At 43.5% G+C, this 27,483-nt stretch overlaps 2 protein-coding genes across 3 annotated transcripts; both read left to right on the top strand.

Moving 5' to 3' along the window:
- Positions 1-1,671: 1,671 nt before the first annotated feature.
- Positions 1,672-20,660, top strand: nacc1a (nucleus accumbens associated 1, BEN and BTB (POZ) domain containing a). Of its 2 annotated transcripts, none has more exons than XM_071397699.1 (8): positions 1,672-1,957; positions 8,720-8,872; positions 9,232-9,489; positions 12,737-13,358; positions 13,544-13,714; positions 15,558-15,663; positions 16,110-16,207; positions 16,393-20,660. In XM_071397699.1, exons 2-8 carry the CDS (start codon positions 8,747-8,749, stop codon positions 16,683-16,685), a joined length of 1,674 nt encoding a protein of 557 aa, XP_071253800.1. In that variant the 5' UTR covers positions 1,672-1,957; positions 8,720-8,746; the 3' UTR covers positions 16,686-20,660. The 2 variants fall into 2 exon arrangements, with proteins under 2 accessions (XP_071253800.1, XP_071253807.1); XM_071397706.1 differs by lacking the exon at positions 1,672-1,957 and adding an exon at positions 2,364-3,131.
- Positions 20,661-22,236: 1,576 nt separating this feature from the next.
- ier2a (immediate early response 2a) lies at positions 22,237-24,020 on the top strand. Its single transcript, XM_071397685.1, has one exon. The coding sequence runs from the start codon at positions 22,706-22,708 to the stop codon at positions 23,273-23,275; it is 570 nt and encodes a 189-aa protein (XP_071253786.1). The 5' UTR covers positions 22,237-22,705; the 3' UTR covers positions 23,276-24,020.
- Positions 24,021-27,483: the final 3,463 nt, after the last annotated feature.

Genomic DNA, 27,483 nt, shown 5'->3' with positions numbered 1-27,483 from the left:
TGCAGACATACAAACATGTATGAATGCATATATAAATGCGTTTTGGAGCTGTATGTTAATATAGGCCTGAAAATACATAGGCCTGCATGCGAAAATGGAGGCAAACTCACTCTGAGATATATCTGGTGCTGTGAATCATTTTTTACATTATACCCTTCATACGGATTCCATATTAGTAAAAGCATTTACATTGTATAAGGTCTGTAGTGCTCTATTGATCATGTTGGGGGAGATGGCAGGTAACAGTATAGGCCAGGGTTTCCCAAACGTGGTCCTCGGGACCCCAAGGGGTGCATGTTTTGGTTTTTGCCCTAGCACTACACAACTGATTCCAATAATCAACAAATCATCGAGCTTTGATCATTTGCATCAGCTGTGTAGTGTTTGAGCAAAAACCAAAACGTGCACCCCTTGGGGTCCCGAGGACCACGTTTGGGAAATGCTGGTATAGGCTGAAGCATATGTCCCACACTGTAAAAAGTCAATAGTTCAGCTAACTACATTTTTTTGAGGAAACCTATTGCCTAGAACCATTCTAGTAACCCAAAGTATTACAGTGTTCAAGACTTAAAGTAATAAAGTGACATCACCAACCATATTGTTATCTTTTTAAGTTCTAAATACTTAATACTTTGTGTTCTATTAACTTTTTAACACTAAATTGTATTATGTATTCTGAAATATAACGATTGAAGTTACTTGAACATTATTTGTTGTACTGAACATAAACATGTAGGGTCCCTTCTACTTAATTATTTACCTTCATTACTATACTTTTCTTTCTTCAAACATGCGTACAACATTGTGTAAAAGTATCCTAAATTCTACAACAAAAAACATAACTTGCAAAAACGTCATAGTTCTATATCAGCACAACACAGATAAATCAAGTGTTTTTACTAAAATATCAACGTGTCTGACAACTACTTTGTTATTGTAAGTAAAGACATGTATTTCTTTTTTCAACAGTATTCTTATTTTGACTCCTAGGCATCTGGAATAGACACTATTCAGTAGTTAGGACCTTAAAAGAGGGCAGACTGCCTCTTATCATTTAAGTAAAGATGTAAAACATAATAGAATCAAGTAAGATTAACTTAAAAAGTTAACACAAATAAAGAAAGTTATTTACTCAGTAAGTTAATATTTGTTAACAGTACTCAAAAACATGAAATGATATGAAATCTTATTGACATCTGATTTAGCACCACTTTTATGATTTGAGTTTTACTGACAGTTGGAGATGTTTGAGTATTCACTACTCATTTTCATTAATGAGTTAGCCAGTGACCTTTTTAAAGTGTAGGTAGCCTGAATATGATTGACTGCCAATACAACTATTGGGGATGAACGATACAAAGAACACCCTCCCACCAACATTTTTGATATATTCCCCATGAAATAGCCTACATAGGCTATAAAGCAGGTCCAACTCAGCCATGCAATGGTAGAACACAGGGCTCCATCTCTCTCTAAGCAAAATATGTTTTTATTTGATTCCCCGTTATTTACAGGCATGATTATTTATTCTTTGCACGCACTGGGTTCACCTAAATGAATGTAGTCTAGACACACGCGCACGCACGCACACACACAGCTTACTTTCCCATTCTATCTCACACACAGCACAGGGAGAAGAAGGGAGAGAGGCGGATTCTGCACGCTGCTGTGCCAATGCGCAAACACATCACGCCGTGGGATAGGTCTCCCCAAATTGAGGCTGTGCTTGAGACGATCATGCGATTGAATGATGAGCGCGTCATGCTTGTCTTTCTGTTCTGCGCGATCGGTGACTCCGAGCTCCGCAATCCCCTGGGACACTGTTCCGCCCTCGATAGCTCTGCGATCGGCGTCTCGCCGTTGCTCACAACGAATGGCTGCCTGTAGCAAGAGAGTGCGGGGAGAGGGCTATCGAATCCTCCATTGAAACGCGTTGCATCAGTTTCCCAGCTAGGGGGTGAGTATCTGCTAGAGAATGAGGATGTCTGTTGGGGTCGTACGAGGATGCAGGGGCGGTGGGCGATGACGCCGGTGCTAGACCGGTGTCCCTAGTTGGCACCGCGGTTTGGGACAGATATCAGATGGGTTCGGAATGTTTCGTGGGGGTAAACTATTGTTTTGGGAAATGTGTGCGATGGGGGATGGGTTGGTAAGAGGATGGCACCATCACAAACTTTAAACACCTCATCGGCTTGCGACTTCCGAGCCCCACATGCCTTTGTGGCTACTTTGTCCTCGGCATATGAACGAAAACTTTTTACAGTGCACGATCAAATATTTTTATGTACCGTCAATTGTAAGAGTTTACGTGAGCTAAACGATTAAAATAATTGTAAGTTTCAGACACAAATATTTTGGCCATCTATCACATTGGTGAGAAGTGGTTAAATAGAGGTCTTGTCTACCGACTTGGAACCCCCCTGTTCTGTGCCGCACTGGTTCGGTCTGGCTCGCCCTCAGCTGCTGCGTGTCCTGAGATGACCTGTTGATGTCGGTAAAATGGAGTATAGCAGTGGGAGTCATTTCCCCATCCCAAAAATATTTAAATAAATACGATTTGGAATCGATAGTTGACACCGTGGGACAACTGTCAACCTCGTCGATACAGTTTGTGACAATCGGTTGTTTTTATTTCGTGGGTAATCGCGGAAGCAGCGGATACTGTGCGGTTGTCTGAGTGCATGAGGTGGATGGTGCGCTGGGGCGAACCCAAAATATTTTAGCAGTGCTATGTTAGCTTGCTAGTTTAGCTAGCTTAGCTAGTCCTGACAGGCACCAGATTCACAGGCCTGCGGATGGGATGCGTATATTGCAATGAAAGACGGGACTAAAAGCGAAAGATGTGGACCTTTTCAAACTGATTAAAGTTCGTTATTATATCCGTATACTTTTTTGACAGCTGGCAAACGCCGTGGCGCTCCTGGATCGCGTGTTTCTGCATTCACTGCCATTCTCTGTCGCCCCCCGGCCCGTGCCAGTGGAGCACTCCGAGCGGGCAGACTGGCACACGGCGCGGCGGTCACCTCCGTACACAGACAGCTATCGCCGCGGTTTGATCTTGCATCCTGGTCAAAACGCAACTCACGGGAGATACAATTTGTAACTAGTATCAGCTAGCTATCACTTAAGAGGTTTGCTTTGAACTGTTTAATTTAATTGGTATTTAATGAATGTGGTTCGGGAACAGTTTTCGATGTTATCAATTTGAGCATGCCTATATCAATTGAACAATGTATTTCAATGATGGTCAGTAGCCCAAGAAGAAGAAAAAAACATTGAATTGATAGTTGTATTGTGTGTAGGCAAGCTATGTCCTTACAGTAGACATGGGTTTTGAAACCAGGAAATGCCTATAAAATAGTTGTGCCAGCACCTTATTTTGTTTACCCTTATTTTACCAGGTAAATTTACTGAACACGTTCTAATTTAAAGCAACGACCTGGATATTGTTAAAGGGGAGAGGATGGGGGATGAATGTGCCAATTGAAAGCTGGTGATGATTAGGACCAGTTTGGAAATGTATCCAGGACACCGGGGTTAACATAACACCCATACTCTTACAATAAGTACCATGGGATCTTTAGTGACCACAGAGAGTCAGGACACCTGCTTAACGTCCTATCTGAAAAATGTCACCCTACACAGGGCAATGTCCCCAATCACTGCCCTGGGGCATTGGGATCTCCTTCGACCAGAGGCAGTAGTGCCCCCTACTCCCATCCAGGGACTGACCAGGACCTTGCTTTGCCTCAGAGGCAAGCCAACAGTGGGATGCAGGGTGGTATGCTGCTGGCCACCACCCATGTAACCCTCTCTAATAATCTATAAGGCAATCTAAATTAATTTAGCAGTTGGTGTTTTCAGACTATAGTCTAGGAGTGTGGATAAACTGGAAAATATTTGTACTTTCTATAAGATCACAAATATGTTGGTCCTTGGTCCATCACAACATCACATAAGCTGTGTCTGCATTTTAAATGCTGGCAAAACATTCTTGAGGCTCCTGTGAAAAGACTGGCTCTTATGTTGACACTGTGTGACCTAGTTTTGTGACTGACTCCACTACCCGGTATGAGATGTGAGGCAGTGGGTGAACTGAACTTCTCCTCTGCCCTCTAACCTGGCTGCTGTGCCTGACATGACCCCTTTGCTGGGCACAGCCCTTGTTCAGGCCCCTCTCCTACCCTCCTTGGTCGCTCTCTCAATGCAAACTCCGCAAACACACCCAAGCTTTATTCTATTCTGTGTGTGTGTCCTGCCAAACTGTAAACAGGCAGTATTGTTTAGTGTGTGTGTGAATGTGTGTGTGTTTGTTTGCGTTGGTGTGTGTGTGTGCGCATCTGTGTTTTTGCGAGAGTGCATGAGAGAGAGGGATGGAGACAAAGACAGTGTTTATTTTACCAGTGTGGCTGGCTGGATCCCAAAACAAGGCTTATGTTGGGCTGCTTACTTCACCTTTAATATGTTAGTCAGACTTCTTGTGAATCTAGTGTTTCACTAGGTGAGAAGATTCTAACTGTCTGTCTGTTAATGCTGCCACATAGTATCCACCCCGTCAATGGCAGCTTTTGTGTGTGTGTAGTCTATAAGCGGTTGACTGCGTGTGTAGGTGCATAGATGCATGCTAGAACATGCATGTGTAATGGATGCAATAATAGCCTATACTAGAGGTCGACCGATTATGAGTTTCCAACGCCGATACCGATTATTGGAGGACCAAAAAAAGCCGATACCGATTAATCTGACAATTTTTATTTTTATTTATTTATATATTTTTTATTTATTTGTAATAATGACAATTACAACAATACTGAAAGAACACTTATTTTAACTGAATATAATACATCAATAAAACCAATTTAGCCTCAAATAAATAATGAAACATGTTCAATTTGGTTTAAATAATGCAAAAACAAAGTGTTGGAGAAGAAAGTAAAAGTGCAATATGTGCCATGTAAGAAAGCTAACGTTTAAGTTCCTTGCTCAGAACATGAGAACATATGAAAGCTGGTGGTTCCCTTTAACATGAGTCTTCAATATTTCCAGGTAAGAAGTTTTAGGTTGTAGTTATTATAGGAATTATAGGACTATTTCTCTCTATATGATTTGTATTTCATATACCTTTGACTGTTGGATGTTCTTATAGGCACTTTAGTATTGCCAGTGTAACAGTATAGCTTCCACCCCTCTCCTCGCCGCTACCTGGGCTCGAACCAGGAACACATCGATAACAGCCACCCTCGAAGCAGCGTTACCCATGCAGAGCAAGGGGAACAACTACTCCAAGTCTCAGAGCGAGTGACGTTTGAAACGCTATTAGCGCGCACCCCGCTAACTAGCTAGCCATTTCACATTGGTTACACCAGCCTAATCTCGGGAGTTGATAGGCTTGAATTCATAAACAGCAGAGCTGCTGGCAAAACGCACGAAAGTGCTGTTTGAATGAATGCTTATGAGCATGCTGGTGCCCACTATCACTCAGTCAGACTGCTCTATCAAATCATAGACTTAATTATAACATAATAGCACACAGAAATACGAGCCTTAGGTCATTAATATGGTCGAATCCGGAAACTATCATCTCAAAAACAAAACATGTATTCTTTCAGTGAAATACGGAACCGTTCTGTATTTATCTAACGGGTGGCATCCATAAGTCTAAATATTCCTGTTACATTGCACAACCTTCAATGTTTTGTCATAATTACGTAAAATTCTGGCAAATTAGTTCGCAACGAGCCAGGCGGCCCAAACTTTTGCATATACCCTGACTCTGCGTGCAATGAACACAAGAGAAGTGACACAATTTCACCTGGTTAATATTGCCTGCTAACCTGGATTTCCTTTAGCTAAATATGCAGGTGTAAAAATATTTACTTCTGTATTGATTTTAAGAAAGGCATTGATGTTTATGGTTAGGTACACGTTGGAGCAACGACAGTCCAACGATTATATGCAACGCAGGACATGCTAGATAAACTAGTAATATCGTCAACCATGTGTAGTTAACTAGTGATTATGATTGATTGATTGTTTTTTATAAGATGTTTAATGCTAGCTAGCAACTTACCTTGGCTTCTTACTGCATTCGCGTAACAGGCGGGCTCCTCGTGAGGCAGGTGGTTAGAGCATTGGACTAGTTAACCGTAAGGTTGCAAGATTGAATCCCTGAGCTGACAAGGTAAAAATCTGTCGTTCTGCCACTGAACAAGGCAGTTAACCCACTGTTCCTAGGCATCATTGAACATAAGAATGTGTTCTTAACTGACTTGCCTAGTTAAATAAAGGTGTATTTTTTTTATTTTTTTTACAGATTTCCGATTGTTATGAAAACTTGAAATCGGCCCTAATTAATCAGCCATTCCGATTAATCGGTCGACCTCTAGCCTATAGCATCAGTTAGCGAATCAGATGCTTTTATGAAAAGTGACTAGTTGACAGTGACACATTCAGTATGGGTGGCCCGCTGCCCGTGCAGGAATCAAACCCCCAACAACGCTGGTGAAGCCAGCACCATGCAGTGGAACCGCTATATGTGACAGTGCTTACAAGCTGATAGCTGGAATTCTGTTTTGGGTACTGATTCATAGATGATAACACGTTGATGTGACAGTACTGCTTCTCTGTTGTCTGTGCTGTTTATGGTTGTTATGGGGTTAGCTGAGGTGGATGTCTGTGCTGTTTATGGTTGTTATGGGGTTAGCTGAGGTGGATGTCTGTGCTGTTTATGGTTGTTATGGGGTTTGCTGAGGTGGATGTCTGTGCTGTTTATGGTTGTTATGGGGTTAGCTGAGGTTGATGTCTGTGCTGTTTATGGTTGTTATGGGGTTAGCTGAGGTGGATGTCTGTGCTGTTTTATGGTTGTTATGGGGTTAGCTGAGGTTGATGTCTGTGCTGTTTATGGTTGTTATGGGGTTAGCTGAGGTGGATGTCTGTGCTGTTTTATGGTTGTTATGGGGTTAGCTGAGGTGGATGTCTGTGCTGTTTTATGGTTGTTATGGGGTTAGCTGAGGTGGATGTCTGTGCGGTTTTATGGTTGTTATGGGGTTAGCTGAGGTGGATGTCTGTGCTGAGCTTCAGAGATAGTGGGAGGGGAGAGGAGGCGCTTACACTGAACCTTTTAAGGGTGCATCTTAATAGTCCAGAGTGGCTCATTGTCTTTGTCTCCTCCTCTTCATCCACACACGCCATTCTATATGATGTTGTCGAGAGGAATGACAGACCTTCTGTTGTCTTTTGAGCATCGGCCTATCAAATATTAGAGGGCTGCAGGTTTAGGTTGTTGTATGTTTGAGAGAATAGGTTATGGGCAATTCAAACCCAGACTGTAGTACTGTAGGAGTAGGATATTTACACAGATGTAAACACACATTTTACAATCAAATAACATCTGAGTTGGTTTGAGACAGTTTTAGGCCTATATAAATAGCAGATAGAAGTGATATGCTTTCACTTTTCAGAATAAGGTGTGTGTGTGTGTGTGTGTGTGTGTGTGTGTGTGTGTGTGTGTGTGTGTGTGTGTGTGTGTGTGTGTGTGTGTGTGTGTGTGTGTGTGTGTGTGTGTGTGTGTGTGTGTGTGTGTGTGTGTGTGGGAATTGACATTTGCTACATATGGATAAGTAGGCTTTTTCAAATAGTATTTTAAGGGTCTCCTTTCTGCTCAAAACACTGTGAAATGGTTTACTTTGTCTGAATGACAAATGAAAGCGTTAGGTTCACTTCAGGTGCTTCCAAATGGGTATCATCACTAAACATGTTTAGTCCATTGGAGGGTGCTGTCCGCTAGTGTTCAGGTCAGAGTTGAGCTGATAGGATTTTACTGAGTTACAGTTTATATAAGGAAATCAGTCAATTGAAATAAATAAATTAGGCCCTATTCTAGTGATTTCACATGACTGGGCAGGGGTGCAACCATGGGTGGGCCTTGGAGGGCATTGGCCCACCCACTGGGGAGCCAGGCCCAGCCAATCAGTTTTTCCCCACAAAATGGCTTTATTACACACCTCAGTTTCATCAGCTGTCCGGGTGGCTGGTCTCAGACAATCCTGCAGGTAAAGAAACCAGATGTGGAGGTCCTGGGCTGGCGTGGTTACACGTGGTCTGTGGTTGTAAGGCTGGTTGGACGTACTGCTAAATTCTCTGAATTCTAATTTCTCTACCATACCGCTTATGGTAGAGAAATGAACAATTATCTGGCAACAGCTCTGGTGGACATTCCTGCATTCAACATGCCAATTGCCCACTCCATCCAAACTTGAGACATCTGTGGCATTGTGTTGTGTGACAAAACAGCACATTTTAAATGGCCTTTTATTGTCCCCAGCATAAGGTGCAACTGTGTAATGGTCATGCTGTTAAATCAGCTTCTTGATATGCCACACCTGTCAGGTGAATGGATTATCTTGGCAAAGGAGAAATGCTCACTAAAAGAGACATATAAAAAGTATGCACAACATTTGAGAGAAATACGCTTTTTGTAAGTATGGAACATTTCTGGGATTTTTTTTATTTCAGCTCATGAAACATGGGACCAACACTTTACATATTTTTGTTCAATGTAGTTACCAATGGTGTTGGAATCCATGATATAGGTTAAGTAGAGGGCATTACTGTTTGTTGCTTCATTAGGTTGGGGACAAACGGGTCAGCCTCATGCAGAAGATTGGTAACTGATTGAATTGGCTCTTTTAAAATATGTTGCTGATATCTCTCCCTCCAGACCCTGTGGTGGTGTGCGTAGCGCACCATGGCCCAGACCCTTCAGATGGCGATTCCTAACTTTGGCAACAACGTCCTGGAGTGTCTGAACGAGCAGCGTCTCCAGGGGCTCTACTGCGATGTCTCCGTGGTCGTCAAGGGACACGCCTTCAAGGTGGGATATTACTGTGTGAATTGCGTAGATTGTGTACTATAATGTACATTTAGTTTTTTAGTGTTCTGATGTGCAAGACCAATTATTTATCTTATCAGTCTATCCCGGCGGTTTTATGAGTTTATTATCCCGTTGCCCTTCATGACTTGCCATTATTGGTCAACATTATTTGATGTTAGAAAAATAACAGAAAATCTAATCACTGAATCAGAATCTGAGTGATCAGAATCATGACATTTTGCACCTCCCAAAAGATCAACCACCCAGTTTTAAAATAAATGTATCATTCAAACAAAGGAAACATTCCTTATATTACTCATAACTCTATAGAATCTTCTTACTCCTCCCTCCTCCTCCAGGCTCACCGTGCCGTGCTTGCGGCTAGCAGCTCTTACTTCCGGGACCTGTTCAGCACTGGGGGAGGCAGCGGCTCCAAGACCCCCACAGTGGTGGAGCTCCCCCCGGCCGTCCAGCCCCAGAGCTTCCAGCAGATCCTGGCCTTCTGCTACACAGGCCGCCTCAGCATGACAGTGGGAGACCAGTTCCTCCTCATGTACACCGCAGGCTTCCTGCAGATCCAGCAGATCATGGAGAAGGGCACAGAGTTCTTCCTCAAGGTAATAATACATGGGTTTTATATAGCCTTTTTAACAACCCAAGCATATTTAAAGGAAAACTCCACCCAAAAACGATATTTTGGTATTTGTTTCATTAGTCCATTGTTGATATAGTCCAAAAATGTTTTGCATGTCAGCAATCAAGTTTTCAAGATATATAACTTTCAAAATACAGAAATACAGACTTTGATGCATTTTGCATTATGTTATCTACCTTTATTTAACTAGGCAAGTCAGTTAAGAACAAATTCTTATTTTCAATGACGGCCTAGGAACAGTGGGTTAACTGCCTTGTTCAGGGGCAGAACGACAGATTTTTACCTTGTCAGCTCGGGGATTTGAACTTGCAACCTCTCGGTTACTAGCCCAACGCTCTAACCACTAGGCGACCCTGCCGATACCGGCTGCAAAACATTTGACCAAAGTATTGTTTTTGGGTGGAGTTTTCCTTTAAGGTTGAGGTGGATAGAAGGCCTCCTTCAAAGGGGAGGCTTGTCCTGCAACACAATCACACACAGTGACCACAGGTTGTGTCGTTATGCTGTGCTCTTTATTCAGAGGTCTTAGAATAATACACACATACATTCCAGGGTTTCTGTTAGCCTGTAACAGCTTGCTTTTGTCGGGGGGAAAAAAAAATGCAGATAAATAACATTTGTGTCAGCCAACTGCTAGGGAGAAGAGACAATCTCATTGTGAAATAATGCTTTTTAGCCTATTTATTGATGGAAATACCGGTCAATGGAAATACATTTGACTGGTCATGCTTATCGGTCTATTGGGTAATCTGCATAATTTAGTAGAAGTAAATTGGTACGTGTGTACAGTATCTTTGTATGTACAGTATCTTAAAATACGAGGTCAAATTATTACGTCGGAGCTCTGGAAAGAGGCCTGATTTCCTGAGTTGGATGACTGTTCAAAACTTTTTTCCCAGTCAGAGCTTGTTTTTTCGCCAGTTCCCAGTTGTCTTGAACGTAAAGAAGTCAGAGATTTCCCAGTTGCTTTGAACGCTGCATCTGCATCAAACGGCAACAGAAGGCAGGCTTCATCAGTGCGTCACACACCACTTTGCAATGAGCTGGAGGCAGTATGCATTTTGAAAACATATACTTAATTGTTTGAAACCTTAACGTTTTAATACACATTGAGGCATGTCTTACGTTGCTTCAAAGTAGCCTATTAGATCTCCTCTCGTTCTAAATTTATAACTGATATTTTCATCTGTTACATGAAACCGCTCGCATGTGTAGTGCCCTTTTGATTAGAGGTCAACCGATTATGATTTTTCAACGCCGATACCGATTATTGGAGGACCAAAAAAAGCCGATACCGATTATTCGGACGATTTTTATTTTTATTTATTTGTAATAATGACAATTACAACAATACTGAAAGAACACTTATTTTAACTTAATATAATACATCAATAAAGCCAATTTAGCCTCAAATAAATAATGAAACATGTTCAATTTGGTTTAAATATTGCAAAAACAAAGTGTTGGAGAAGAAAGTAAAAGTGCAATATGTGCCATGTAAGAAAGCTAACGTTTAAGTTCCTTGCTCAGAACATGAGAACATATGAAAGCTGGTGGTTCCTTTTAAAATGAGTCTTCAATATTCCCAGGTAAGAAGTTTTAGGTTGTAGTTATTATAGGAATTATAGGACTATTTCTCTCTATACCATTTGTATTTCATTGACCTTTGACTATTGGATGTTCTTATAGGCACTTTAGTATTGCCAGTGTAACAGTATAGCTTCCATCCCTCTCCTCGCTCCTACCTGGGCTCGAACCAGGAACACAACGACAACAGCCACCCTCGAAGCAGCGTTACCCATGCAGAGCAAGGGGGAACAACTACTAGAAGGCTCAGAGCGAGTGACGTTTGAAACGCTATTAGCGCGCACCCCGCTAACTAGCTAGCTATTTCACATTGGTTACACCAGCCTAATTTCACATTGGTTACACCAGCCTAATCTTGGGAGTTGATAGGCTTGAAGCACAGCGAAGAGCTTCTGGCAAAACGCAGGAAAGTGCTGTTTGAATGAATGCTTACGAGCCTGCTGCTGCCTACCACCGCTCAGTCAGACTGCTCTATCAAATCATAGACTTAGTTATAACATAATAACACACAGAAATCCGAGCCTTAGGTCATTAATATGGTCGAATCCGGAAACTATCATCTAGAAAACAAAACATTTATTCTTTCAGTGAAATACGGAACCGTTCCGTATTTATCTAACGGGTGGCATCCCTAAGTCTAAATATTGCTGTTACATTGCACAACCTTCAATGTTATGTCATAATTACGTAAAATTCTGGCAAATTAGGCGGCCCAAACTGTTGCATATACACTGACTCTGCGTGCAATGAACACAAGAGAGGTGACACAATTTCACCTGGTTAATATTGCCTGCTAACCTGGATTTCTTTTAGCTAAATATGCAGGTTTAAAAATGTATACTTCTGTGTATTGATTTTAAGAAGAGCATTGATGTTTATGGTTAGGTACACATTGGAGCAACGATACGCACCGCATCGATTATATGCAACGCAGGACACGCTAGATAAACTAGTAATATCTTCAACCATGTGTAGTTAACTAGTGATTATGATTGATTGATTGTTTTTTATAAGATAAGTTTAATGCTAGCTAGCAACTTACCTTGGCTTCTACTGCATTCGCTCTATCGGCCCACAACTGTCCCAGAGTCTGTTTGGAATAGTCTATTTATTCTCAACAAGCTGACCAATAGAATAGGCAGCCTAAACATTTCTACTATAGTAGATTGACATAGGCTAGTGATTTTGCTGTGGGTTACTCATCTTGTTGGCTGAGGAAAAGTAAATGTGTTTGAAGTGCACATCAGAAGGACCGCACATCGTTGCATCCTCGACTTGCATGTTCTGTTAATATGAATGACCATATTCTAAATGTGATTAGGCTGTCATTCTGAGCACCGTGGATGGACAGCCTAATCACGCTATGCACCAAATGTGTCCGGTAAATTTCTCAAATGTCCGGTAAATGAAAATGTTGCTGATCAAGTGTCCGGCACCACATGTTCAGAAACTCTGATACATTTAGCAGAATTCTACCAGGCGTTTCCAGAGCGACAGTACACTCAACTGAGATGTGTAAACAACCACTTATCACAATCATTGCAAGTATTTGCATATACAGTATATTTATATTTCCATAATAAACTATTGATAAATGTATTCTCTCCATATTCCTCCTCCAGGTTTCCTCGCCCAGCTGTGACTCCCAGGGCCTGCAGGCCGAGGAGGCTCCGACCTCCGAACCCCAGAGCCCCGTCACTCAAACCGTTGCCGCGGGGACTGGCAGTCGCCCCGCCTCCTGCCTTACCCCCCTCCCCCTCGTGTCGCGGGTGAAGACAGAGCAGCAGGGCAACCAATCAGAAGCCTCGCCCTATTCGGTGGTGTGCACCCCTGTGGCCAAGCGCTTGTGGGAGGGCAGCAGCAGCCGAGACGGGGGTGGAGGGGGCTCAGGTGGAGGTGGGTCCAGGAAGGCCGCCCGCTTTTCCCAGGAGTCCGTGCGAGGGAGTGCCATCCAGAGCTCAGGGGCGCTGGCAATGGCCATGGGGATGGGCGCCAGCGGGGCGGGGATAGGATCAGGGGTCGGGGGTCACGGCAGCGGGTCCAACGGGAGTGTGGTCTCCATGGGCAACGTGGCATCGGAGGGCGCCAGCCCGGGCACGATGAGCGCCTACACCAGTGACTCGCCTATCAGTTACCATGACGAGGAGGAAGAGGAGGAGGTGACGGAGGAGCAGACGGAGGAGCAGTACAGGCAGATCTGTAACATGTATACCATGTACAGCATGCTCAACGTGGGCGCCGCAGGTACCGACGTGTGTGTGTGTGTGTGTGTGTGTGTGTGTGTGTGTGTGTGTGTGTGTGTGTGTGTGTGTGTGTGTGTGTGTGTGTGTGTGTGTGTGTGTGTGTGTGTGTGTGTGTGTGTGTGTGTGTGTGTGTGTATATATATATATAAAGGTCAGATCTAACACATGTCTTTCTCCTTCTGGTAGCTGGTGAGCGTGTGGAGGCCCTGCCAGACCACTCAGAGACCCGGGGTCGTATGCGGGGTCGCCAGGACCTGTCGTCTCTCCCCGCTGAGCTCATCACACAGATAGGCAACCGCTGCCACCCCAAACTATACGAGGAGGGGGACCCCGCAGAGAAACTTGAGCTTGTCTCAGGTCAGTGTGTGTGGATCCATTCTGTCATTTCAGAACTGGAGTAGGAGAACGGTCAGAGAAGGGTCTAGGGACCGAAGTGGAATGTGGCCTTGTTAAAGATGTGCTATCTTAATTTGAACAGCAGGAAACTAATCCTGCAGCAACAGGAAATGTGAATTATTATGAGGATTATAATGAATGGACATGTTGTAGGGGTTGATAGATTTTTCGTTAAGGCGAATCAAGTCTGAAATTTTAAAATTGAAGCCTTTTTTAACCTTGAATACACTAGTTTGCATTTTCTCTTCAACAACAGAGTGTTCAACTGAAGATAGTACACAACTTATACCCTGAGTGTACAAAACATTAAGAACACCTGCTCTTTCCATGACAGGCTGACCAGGTGAAAGCTATGATCTCTTATTGATGTCACTTGTTAAATCCACTTCAATCAGTGTAGATGAAGGGGTGGATATGGGTTAAACAAGTATTTTTAAGCCTTGAGACATAGATTGTGTGCCATTCAGAGCGTGAATGAGCAAGACAAAATATTTAAGTGCCTTTGAACAGGGTATGGTAGTAGGTGCCAGGCACACTGGTTTGTGTCAAGAACTGCAACGCTGCTGGGTTTTTCATGCTCAACAGTTTCCTGTCTCTATCGAGAATGGTCCACCATCCAACGTGACTCAACTGTGAGAAGCATTGGAGTCAACATGGGCCACCATACCTGTGGAACACTTTTGACCTCTTGTAGAGTCCATGCCCCGACTAATTGAGGCTGTTCTGAGGGCAAAAGGGGGGTTGCAACTCCATATTCAGAAGGTGTTCATAATGTTTGGTACTCTTAGTGTATACTATACACACACTGTATAGTCTACTGTAGTAGTTGTCCTTACATAACTAGTGAAATGGGACGTGGCCTGGTTCTGCAGTACACTGAGAGTGGTCCTTACATGACTAGTGAAATGGGACGTGGCCTGGTTCTGCAGTACACTGAGAGTGGTCCTTACATGACTAGTGAAATGGGACGTGGCCTGGTTCTGCAGTACACTGAGAGTGGTCCTTACATAACTAGTGAAATGGGACGTGGCCTGGTTCTGCAGTACACTGAGAGTGGTCCTTACATGACTAGTGAAATGGGACGTGGCCTGGTTCTGCAGTACACTGAGAGTGGTCCTTACATGACTAGTGAAATGGGACGTGGCCTGGTTCTGCAGTACACTGAGAGTGGTCCTTACATGACTAGTGAAATGGGACGTGGCCTGGTTCTGCAGTACACTGAGAGTGGTCCTTACATGACTAGTGAAATGGGACGTGGCCTGGTTCTGCAGTACACTGAGAGTGGTCCTTACATGACTAGTGAAATGGGACGTGGCCTGGTTCTGCAGTACACTGAGAGTGGTCCTTACATGACTAGTGAAATGGGACGTGGCCTGGTTCTGCAGTACACTGTGAGATAACTGTATATAAGAGATGAGGCATGTGTCAGTGTGGTTAATATTAGCCACGTCAAGGCCTCTCTGGGAGCATGTCTATGTTACGTTCCACTGCCACCTTGTCCTAGAGTGTACTGTCAGTCTACATGTGGACTACAGTCAAGTATTCCCATTTGTTTGGCCTGCTGCTTGTTTGTTTATTATGCCGAGTCAGTCCCAGGATGTGTGTGTTTGTGTCTATGTTTCAGTGTGTGTGTTCTTCTTTCATATTGTGTGTGTGTTTTACGGACGGTGTGTATGGGGGGTATATCCAGGCTTGTGTGTGTATAAATTCAGTAGGGGTAGTGTCTGGAGTAGTCCATCGTAACACTGTTCTGTGTTTGTTTTTGTTGATTCTCACTAATGTCTGTGCGTGTGTGTGTCTGCAGGTACATGTGTGTTCATATCTCGAGCCCAGCTGATGAACTGTCATGTGAGTGCAGGGACCAGACACAAGGTGTTGCTCAGGAGGCTGCTGGCTGCCTTCTTCGACAGGTTAGTGTGTCTCTCTCTCTCTCACACATCTGACGTGTCTGTGTGTGTTTATTCGTCTGACGTGTGTGTGTGTTTATTCGTCTGACGTGTGTGTGTGTTTATACGTCTGACAAGTGTGTGTGTTTATACGTCTGATGTGTATGTTTATACGTGTGTGTGTGTGTGTGTGTTTATACGTCTGACGTGTCGTGTGTGCCTGCCTGCCAGTGTGTGTGTTAACAGTTTACATTTACATTTAAGTCATTTAGCAGACGCTCTTATCCAGAGCGACTTACAAATTGGAAAGTTCATACATATTCATCCTGGTCCCCCCGTGGGGAATGAACCCACAACCCTGGCGTTGCAAGCGCCATGCTCTACCAACTGAGCCACACGGGACCAACATACAGACAGTTGATGGATGTCTGTATGTTTATAAAGGTATCATTATACTCTCTCCCTGTCAGGAATACTCTGGCTAACAGCTGTGGAACAGGAATCCGCTCCTCCACTAACGACCCCAGCCGCAAGCCCCTGGACAACAGAGTGTTGCACGCAGTCAAATGTGAGTGTTTCACTTAAACACAAGTGCCTTTTTGTTATTACAAATGGACGGCTGATTTATGATTGGACTCATCAATCATAACTCTCTGGTCTTTTCCTCTTTTCTCTCTTATTCTCTCTATTCCCCTCCTTCCCTCCCTCCCTCATTCCTTCCTCCCCTCTCTCTCTCTCTCTCTCCTCCATCAGTCTACAGCCAGAACTTCGCCACGAGCTTCAAGGAGAGCGAGATGAACGCCATCGCGGCGGACATGTGCACCAACGCCCGCCGCGTCGTCCGCAAGAGCTGGATTCCCAAGCTGAAGCTGCTCATGGCCGAGGGCGACGCGTACTCCGCCTTCCTCCCTGACGCCAAGATGGAGGCCGACGCCCTAGGGGCGGAGCCAGGCTTTGAACCCAACTCCCTGGAGGGTGCCGAGACAGGCGGCTCGTCCGGCGAGTCGCTGCAGGGAGTGGGCAGCGACGGAGGCACTTTGTTTTAGATGGGGAGGTGGAGTACAGAAGTGTTTAGAAGACGATGATGATGATGATGAATACCTATATTTCCCTGTACTCCCCTCTTTCTTCTCCTCTGGTGGTGTGGCCCATCCCCCTGACCCTTTGGCCTTTTGATCCTCCGATATGTGACTCTGAAACGTTGCTAGGGGAAACAGGGGTTGTTACCAGGATGTTAACCAGGAAGTTATGCTTTAATTTTGAAAGCGAAAGTCCAAGCAATCGTAACTTCTAATATGGTTTCTGCTGTATATTAGTATGGGGGTAGAGAAAGGGTGATGGGTTTGTGGGGTTGCAGTATTTTTATTTATTTACATTTTTAGTTTTTTTAACCAAATTCCTGCCTCTCCATATCAAAACACATTCCCCTGGTTTTGAATGTAGATGTCAGCAACATTGCACAATGTCAGTCTGAACGATTGTATCCCAACCTCTTGAGGAAAAACAAACTGACAGAAAGATAACTACTCTATGGATATGAGAGAGACTGTAGTTTCTTTCTAGAATGAGAGAAAAGGGGAGAGAGGGAGCGATAGAAAGACCCCTACCCCACCAGTCCTCCAACCCCACACCCTTCTGTGACCAGAACAAAAGGATTATGCCCTCGGTTTTAATGTACTGTCTCTCTTGTAGCTGTTATGATCACAGCTCCTTTCTCTGTTTGTAACATGGATCCAGAGATGAGGACTACAGGTTGTACCATAATTGTAAAGAAATCCAAGGGGAACAGAAAAAGACGGTCATATTTTTTTGAATATGTATTTATACAACCGTGGGTGTGTACAGAGAGAAAGAGAGGGATTGGTTTTAAATCTCTGTTGTTTTATTGTATTTTGAACAGCTGTTTTTGCAAAGAAAGTCCTGCTCCGAAAAATAAGATTTAAAAGCAAATAAATAAAAGTGCTATTTTTGCATAAAAATATGGTATTGATCAAGTGGTCAGAAAAGTCTTAACGTAGGGCCTTTTGAGTTTTTTGTTTTGACAAACTATTGAACTGAAAAATATCTGTTTTTAAGACAGAACTGGGCACTTTCTACCTGCGGCAATCCAATATAGCTTATCTTATTCTTGTCCTTTTTCTCTATGGAAATTGTCAAGGAAGCCTACCTATGTGGCTGTTGACAACGATGACTGACTATGTTATGCTTGCTAGCGAGCTAGCAACGTTACTATGCTAGCTATACTGCTTACTCGAAAATCACGGCTAAAAATGCACAGCTTGAATCAACTGGTTGACTGCTGCAACTATTGTGCTAGCTAGCTAGCCCCTCTGTTGGTTAGTGACGTGCTCCGAAGCAGACTACTGACATCATTACACATCATGAGGTGGTGATTCAAGGACCGGAAAACATTTGGAATAATGGAATGTGCCTTTTTTAATCGACATGGATATGCAGGGGTGGGTCCTGCTTATGTTGATGTTGGGAGGAGGGAGTAGAATGGGCTTTAAAAGGTGGCAGGTCGTTCAGCTTGAGACAGAGTTGTAACACACACACACGTGTCCCAAAGAGAGATGGGGTGAGGTCAGGGGGATTGGCATTCCGGTGGAGTATGTTGATATGTTTTAAACAGTCTCATATATGTGCGAGAGCAAGCATTTGTGTTCATTCCTCGAATGTGACTGAAAAGTATATTTGTTCCTGTGCGATTGATGTGTGTGAGTGCGCTTTAGGTGGATGTGCAGTGAGTGTGCTTTTACGTGTGTGTATGTCCTCCACCTGGTAGTGTTTTGGATTGGTTTAAGACTCTCTGCTGGGACACTTGTCTTTGTGAACAATGACCTACACCATCTTCCATACACCTTTGCAATCCAAAAGATGTGAGACACCTTCAGATAGAAAAGTGAGGTATAGAGAGGACACAATTCACTTTTATCCATACGGCTGAGAAGCAGGTCCACTCTATGCATAGTATTTCTGTCCCGATTACTGTTGTTTAACTCTCTCTCACGCTTGGTAAATCCAAAGTGGACATGTTAAAGGGGATGTGAAGCACCTTTTTATATGGGGTGAACCCATGTTTCCTGCACCTTTGATAAGGGGTTTTGATGGGTTGTGTGGAGAATCAACCCAAGGGTCATGCAAAGGCATGGCCTTGTTCAAATATTTTTAAGCTGCATCCTTCCCCCCTTTCCTTGATGTAAGTACTTCAGGGAAGGGACTAAAGGAAGGGTGCATTTAGAGAGTATTGGAACATAGCCTGCGTCTCAGATCTGTGGATGTGGGATGCACTGGGATGACTCCTGTTGTAAATATTGGGACCGTTGAGCTGATTTTCTTTCTACGCTCGTCTAGCGTTTTCCTATGTAGGGTGATTGTGTAAAAGTGTGGAAGCGATGAAAGAGGACCGTTTTTTATATATTTTTTGTTATTTTTTTTACTTGGTCTCGCGTGTTGTCGAGACGTCATGGAGACTGGTGTATGTGTGAGCTCCCAGCATGCATTTGGCCTACAGGTCATAGGAGGATGATGGTTGCTTTGGTCTTAAAGTACTGGCCTAATGTGCTACTGAGTTGGTGTGACTGAAGGGAGGGAGGTGGGGTCATGTTTAGGGAAGAGGTGTCGTGGCTGCAGACTGTCTGTCCATCAGAATGTTGTACAGAAAAAAATATTAATTTTTAAAATGTTTTTTCTTTTTTTTTCTTGTATTGCTTATGTTTTATTTTTTCTTTAAAGAAACGTGTACTGTAAAGACCTTAAAGAAATGCTACTAATTGAAGGTGGTGAATGATTTACCAACTTCTTGCTGAAGAAGAAATTGAAAAGGAAAGAAAGATAACTGTACGAGAGCTAGACAGAGCACCGAGAGCTAGACAGAGCACCGAGAGCTAGACAGAGCACCGAGAGCTAGACAGAGCACCGAGAGCTAGACAGAGCACCGAGAGCTAGACAGAGCACCGAGAGCTAGACAGAGCACCGAGAGCTAGACAGAGCACCGAGAGCTAGACAGAGCACCGAGAGCTAGACAGAGCACCGAGAGCTAGACAGAGAACTGTATATTTTTTTCATTGTTTGTGATGAGGGTTCCATGAGAGGTTCTTCCAGGGGGGGGTGATGGGAAGACTAGGGCACTGTACTGTCTCTTGTCTATTGGGGGGAATGATTTTTGGGGAGGTGGGTGGGTAGTAGTGGGTGTGTGGAGCTATAGAGGTCTGAATTACAAACGTTGCACCTGTTATTGAACCTGTACACCAGGCTCTGATTTCACCCTGCTGAACAGATCCCATGATATTATGGACACTGTCAGATCCACTCTTTGTTCACCACCTGCTGTTCACATGTGGTACTGCAGACCAGTGCACTGCCTGGAGCCACCACCAGATGACAGTATTTCCCCCACAGACCATAGTCAATGACTGAGTTGGTTACTAAGTGATCAAAGTTCAGTTTTGTGTTTTGGAGAGGGTTACTTCTCTCAGCTCTCAAGCACAAGACTAAAGGAACAGAAAGGAATGTTTGTTTGTGTGAGACAGGACAGTTCAAGCTGATTCATCCTACATCCCTACAGGTAGATGTCCCTCCTCCCCCAACACACACATCTCAAGAGGATGGACAAACAAAGGCGTATATAGGCTTGGAGAAGGACCTTTTTTCACATATACATATATAAATATGAATATATGTATAGATATACTGTATATTATACATAGAGGCACTAAAGAAGTTGGATTGTTAGTCGTGCACTCTCAGCATGAGGTATATACCCACAAACCGCTTATTGAAACCAGTGCAGTAGCGTCCCCAATGTCTCTGCCCCTGCTCCTTGCCCTCTGTGACCCTGTAGCGCCAGTGCTCATTCTGTTCTCATTGTTTTCCAAGTGCCAATAACTTTGTGAAACCCCTTAACTGTGACCCAATATTATTCAAGGTAATTGCACATTAACTACTGTAAAGAAAAATCATTAAGATAAATGTCAACATGGATTAAAAAAAACTATCTTAATAAAAGGTTTGTAACAAATTATTTGTGGCCTTGCTCCTTTTTTTCTGAATATTTGTACCACTGACAAGATTGACTTGTAAATTATAGGTTTGCTACCTGCTGTAATTAGACATTATCAAAGGTCTGTTCACTTTTGTGGGGATTTTGGCAATAATGAAGATGGGCAATTTTAAAGTGAGAGCACCAAATGGAATGTGGGCAAGGGAATGCATAGTAAGTGAATCAAATCACAGCTCATCAAATGAATGCTTCTTGGTTCCATTTGGACCTTGACTTAGAAATGATGCACACAACTTATATTGGACAGGGACATATTGAACCAAAGAGTCCAGATGGAGGATAGGACAGGAAATACTAGAGGTGTGATTTTTCGATTGATGGAATACAAAAGAAAGTCTCTAAATTACAATAAAACAATCTGAACCTGTCTTTCTGTATTAATAGAACAAGGCATAGGTCTGTCATTGTCATGGATGAACATATATGAAACTGCACCATTATATTTCACATAGTGTTTGGTTTACCTTTCATGGAATATAAAGTATTAGGTCTTGAAGAAACCATGTAAAAGTAATGCAAAAAAAAATACAAAATGTACCTTTATTTAACCAGGTAGGCCAGTTGAGAACAAGTTGTGAAATTAATGAAAGCTTGCTGAGGGAGAAAGTTTTCTTTGCCAATCCAGAGACAGTTGACTGATAGTTTGATTAGAACTGAGCACCATGGCTTGCTTGCGCCTTTCATCAATGTCAGATTTCCAGCGGCATCTTTGCTGCCAGATGTGCATCCCAAAATAGATGAGTGAGTTGACCCCAAACGCGCCGCCACTGGATTAAGCGCGCTCCCGATGCCCATATTTGGGCTCAGGGAAGCAGAGCGCACAGTCTTGACAACACCAAATAAGGAGATGTGTTCTGACGCAATCCCTAATGGTTCGCACTTTATATGGCCAATGGAAGCAAGGGTCTCCTAGACGCGTCACGGGTTTTCCACTGCAGCGCACGCGCCTCGGTTACCCGTCGGATGTACTTTATATGGGCATCTGTTGATAACCCCTCTGAAAAACAGCCCCCGTGGGACTAATGTTATAGTAATGTGAAGCAAGAACAACATGAAGAGTCAAGAGTCATTTATCAACACAGCTTTTCCCAGAAGAAAATCATTATATAATGGTTTTGGTGGTCTTGACCTGATACCAGTAGCTAAATATAAGGCTATTGAGGCATGGCTGTTAGCCTTTTAGCCATATCATGTTTGTTCAAAGGATTCATTAAAAAAATTGGAACAGTCTCAAATGCAAATGTTTTATTTAACCTTTAATTAGCCTATAGGCTAATCTATTTTGCAAGAGAGACATGTTCAAGAAAGCAGCAGTCCACTTACACAAGAAAACTAAATGCAATTCCCTTCAACTTAATAATAGATGCCAAACACACACACACACACACACACACACACACACACACACACACACACACACACACACACACACACACACACACACACACACACACACACACACACACACACACACACACACACACACACACACAATTAGCCTAGTGATAGTAAGACAATGCAACAACTAAATGTCACCGATATTTTATGAATTTAATTGGTTTCTCAGTTTCTGTTTTTTCATTAGCCTAGTATACAGTGTATGACCTGTTGACAGTAGTCAGATTTGCATTCATATTCGGTTGTTCAAATTACACAAATATGCAAACAAATGTGGTACAAATAAACACAGCCTAACACAACCTACACATGTGTCGAGTCATAAATAGTAGTCTAAATATAGTGTAGGAGGCTACTACACGTTATCCGCAGCTCTTGTGGAGCTTTTGGCATAGGAGGAGCTCATGGAAGAATTTACACCTCTCAGATGACAGCGAGCCACTGACGTCAGCGAAGTTCTAATAAAGCGGGTTGTACAGACACGTTCATGTCTGTGTGTGTGTGAAGTTTGGAGAAACTAGGCCCTAACGGTAAAGGAAGGTCCAAAGTTGTGGCAATCAAATTAACGAGTCTTTAAACGTCTTAAGATCAATAATAAGCAACAACATGGAGGTCAGCGCTGAGGCCAAGAGGATTATGGTCCACGCTCTAGGCAAACTATACAGCTCGCGCGCCCAGCGCGGGGGACACCGTCTCCACCGGAGTCTGCTGCTCACGCTCGTAATGCAGTCCGCCCGGGATATCTACCACGCATCGCAGGCCAGTTGTGAAACCACGACAGCAGCAGAGCCGGTCCAGCAAGAGTCGCCGATGGAGGAAACAACTGGAGACCCTTTGGAGAGGGAGGTTTCCTCGACTCTGTCTGGACTACCCGTGACCCCCCAGCCCCAGGAGAGTGCCTCATCCTCCGAGGACGAAACGAGCTCACACCCGCTACACTGCAGTGTAACAGCAAGTAGGGAAGACAAGGAGAACCGGGGCCCGTCGAGGCCTGACGGTAACGCCAGGAAGAGACGGGGCAAGGTGGCCGCGGAGCCCGACTTCCTCCCCTGCAAGAAAGCGAAAATGGAGCAAGGGAGAAATAACGTCATACGGAGCTCTGTGAACTGCTACCGTGTCAGTGGGGACTCCTTGGCCTCATCGGTGTCCATTTTAAGAGTCATTGCAGCGTTTTGAAGGGACAATGAAGAGTTTGCTTTGATTTGGGTTCATAAATACAATTTTGTGACCGAGCAGGAGGAATGCGCCATGGGCAACACTATCCGGTTATGAGCCGGGTAGAGAGAGAGGAGGCCGCATATGCGTTCAGACACTATAAAATGCTGTGGTCTCTGAAGTTGGAAACGGGGCTGTCCCGGGCTCAGTGGAGATTTCTCCGAAACTTGGAGCTTGTTTTGTGAGAGGTGACTGATCGTTACCGTAAAAGAGTTCCTGTTCTCCCACTGTGACTTTCCCCGCTGGCTGTGCGCCAAAAGAGGGAGACGGAAAAACATTGTTTGGTCTAATACTTTCTAGGGCTGGGCCAGGTCGAAAAGGACTGAATACAATACACGGCACACGCCTAAACCGACTGAATAGTGCTGGTTATACGGACTTTTATAGCCTACACGTGCGCCATGGTGCTGAAAATACTAGACCAAATATTTGCTATTAATCACTGTTGTGGGTCCCAGTAATCCAAACATTTGACCTATTACATACATTGTTCCATTAAATGTTCTGAATGTTCTACCCGTGTGTTACATTCACATGTATATTTTGTTAATTTGGAATTGTACGTTAGTTGGTTAAACTGTGGAACCTTTCTTCCATACGAACCAAAATGAATTGTATCGACACTGATAACCAAAACTGTGAAACAAACCATTCCAATGACACTACCTCAGTTTTATTTATTAAAACGTTTTATAATGAACTTGAACCTTGACTCGTTTCCTTTTAACTTGTTGTAGCCTTGTGGAAACTATTCATCATGACATGGGTGCCCACTGGGCACACATTGGTTGAGCCAACGTTGTTTCCACTTCATTTCAACCCCTAAAAATCTGTTTTAACGTGGAAGACAGATTGGATTTTTTTTCACACAACGTTTAACTAAAATCCTGATGACATAGTCACATTTTTGTTGAATTCACGTTAGTGGACAACTCATCCAAACGTAAATAAAAACTTAACGTTGAACTGACATCTGTACCCAGTGGTTGGGCGGATGTGGGTGTGATATGGAGTCCGCGTGACTAAAGAAACAAGGGTAGTAGGAATATTGCCCTATGGAGCGTGTAGGGAGGAAACGGCAATGCGTGTGATGAGTCGGAAGCACGCCGTGTCATCGCTATCCTCTTGCTCTCGCGCGCGCACACACACACACAATGGTTATATTTCCAGGAAGTTACGCTGTTGTAAAGAAAGAGACGCAGGACAAACTATTTCCCGGTCATCAAATTACATACGGAATGGGTACAATGTATCAGTTTTGTTGTTAACCTCGGGAAAATTGAGAGAGAGGGTCTATTGTGCCACCCTGGCAGCTGTGGAGTACGGTCAGACATGGGACACTGTTCTCCCAGTGGCATGCAGGGGCATCGGCCTGACCACCCCAATCACAATCTGTGCATGACTGCACGACTGGCCCATGCATCTGGACCAAGATTCTGTTCGGATAATCAGACAAAAAGACAGTGTGAAATGGCAATAAGGGGCTGCCTGGAGCTGCTTTCATTAGGGTTTACAAATTGGTGTTTGTTTTTGCGCTGTTGGGGGCCGATTCCGAACCAAGTTAAGCGCATGTAAATGGAAAGTAATTCCCTTTGTATGCACTTTTTTCTCTATGCTTATTCTGACCTTGAATTGAATGAGATTAGCACCTGCAATTTGTTCAGGGTGGAGATGTAAGAAATGAAGGTGTGGTGGAGGTGTAAGAAATGAAGGTGTGGTGGAGGTGTAAGAAATGAAGGTGTGGTGGAGATGTAAGAAATGAAGGTGTGGTGGAGGTGTAAGAAATGAAGGTGTGGTGGAGATGTAAGAAATGAAGGTGTGGTGGAGGTGTAAGAAATGAAGTTGTGGTGGAGGTGTAAGAAATGAAGGTGTGGTGGAGATGTAAGAAATGAAGGTGTGGTGGAGGTGTAAGAAATGAAGGTGTGGTGGAGATGTAAGAAATGAAGGTGTGGTGGAGATGTAAGAAATTAAGGTGTGGTGGAGATGTAAGGAATGAAGGTGTGGAGGTGTAAGAAATGAAGGTGTGGTGGAGATGTAAGAAATGAAGGTGTGGTGGAGATGTAAGGAATGAAGGTGTGGTCGAGGTGTAAGAAATGAAGGTGTGGTGGAGATGTAAGAAATGAAGGTGTGGTGGAGATGTAAGAAATGAAGGTGTGGTGGAGATGTAATAAATGAAGGCGTGGTGGAGATGTAAGGAATGAAGGTGTGGTGGAGGTGTAAGAAATGAAGGTGTGGTGGAGGTGTAAGAAATGAAGGTGTGGTGGAGATGTAAGAAATGAAGGTGTGGTGGAGATGTAAGAAATGAAGGTGTGGTGGAGATGTAAGAAATGAAGGTGTGGTGGAGATGTAAGAAATGAAGGTGTGGTGGAGATGTAAGAAATGAAGGTGTGGTGGAGGTGTAAGAAATTAAGGTGTGGTGGAGATGTAAGAAATTAAGGTGTGGTGGAGATGTAAGAAATTAAGGTGTGGTGGAGATGTAAGAAATTAAGGTGTGGTGAAGGTGTTTGCAGATATGCTGTATTATGACCTTCACTAATTCCCTCATTTCCACCACTTTTATGTGCGAGGAAACCATAAATAAGGTCGAGCAAACCTGCCGGTTCCAAGTGTAAAAACCTCTACTTTCTTTGTGAAGGAAAAGCAGCCAACAAGTGCTCAGCATACAGTTGAAGTCAGAAGTTTACATACACTTAGGTTGGGGTCATTAAAACTCGTTTTTCAACCACTCCACAGTTTTCTTGTTAACAAACTATAGTTTTGGCAAGTCGGTTAGGACATCTACTTTGTGCATGATACAGGTCATTTTTCCAACAATTGTTTACAGACAGATTATTTCACTTATAATTCACTGTATCACAATTCCAGTGGGTCAGAAGTTTACATACTGTGACTGTGCCTTTAAACAGCTTGGAAAATTCCAGAAAGTGATGTCATGGCTTTAGAAGCTTCTGATAGGCTAATTGACATCATTTGAGTCAATTGGAGGTGTACATGTGGATGTATTTCAAGGCCTACCTTCAAACTCAGTGCCTCTTTGCTTGACATCATGGGTAAATCAAAAGAAATCAGCCAAGACCTCAGATTGTTTTCTTTTTACCTCCACATGTCTGGTTCATCCTTGGGAGCAATTTCCAAACGCCTGAAGGTACCACGTTCATCTGTACAAACAATAGTGTCACGTCCTGACCATAGTTCTTATGTGTGTTGCTTGTTTTAGTGTTGGTCAGGACGTGAGCTGGGTGGGCATTCTATGTTGTGTGTCTAGTTTGTCTGTTTCTGTGTTCAGCCTAATATGGTTCTCAATCAGAGGCAGCTGTCAATCGTTGTCCCTGATTGAGAATCATATATAGGTGGCTTGTTTTGTGTTGGGGATTGTGGGTGGTTGTCTTCTGTCTTTGTGTTCTGCACCAGATAGGACTGTCTCGGTTTTCACATTTGTTATTTTGTATTTTGTATAGTGTTCACGTTATTGTCTCTTCTTTATTAAATCATGTTGAACACTAGCCGCGCTGCATTTTGGTCCTCTCCTTCATCCCAGGAAGAAAGCCGTTACAAATAGTACTCAAGTATAAACACCATGGGACCATGCAGCCGTCATACCGCTCAGGAAGGAGACGCGTTCTGTCTCCTAGAGATGAACGTACTTTTTGCAAATCAATCCCAGAACAACAGCAAAGGACCTTGTGAAGATACTGGAGGAAACACGTACAAAAGTATCTATATCCACAGTAAAACGAGTCATATATCAACATAACCTGAAAGGCCGCTCAGCAAGAAAGAAGACACTGCTCCAAAACCGCCATTAAAAAGCCAGACTACGGTTTGCAACTGCACACGGGGACAAAGATTGTACTTTTTGGAGAAATGTCCTCTGGTCTGATGAAACAAAAATAGAACTGTTTGGCCATAATGACCATCGTAATTTTTGGAGGAAAAAGGGGAGGCTAGCAAGCCGAAGAACAACATCCCAACCGTGAAGGACGGGGGTGGCAGCATCATGTTGTGAAGGTGCTTTGCTGCAGGAGGGACTAGTGCACTTCACAAAATAGATGCTATCATGAGGGAGGAAAATTATGTGGATATATTGAAGCAACATCTCAAGACATCAGTTGGGAAGTTAAAGCTTGGTCGCAAATGGGTCTTCCAAATGGACAATGACCCCAAACATA

The sequence above is a fragment of the Salvelinus alpinus genome, chromosome 1 (assembly GCF_045679555.1).
Source record: "Salvelinus alpinus chromosome 1, SLU_Salpinus.1, whole genome shotgun sequence".
NCBI lineage: Eukaryota > Metazoa > Chordata > Actinopteri > Salmoniformes > Salmonidae > Salvelinus > Salvelinus alpinus.
Note: the sequence above shows the minus strand (reverse complement) of the source record. Positions and strands in the feature narration are given on the sequence as shown.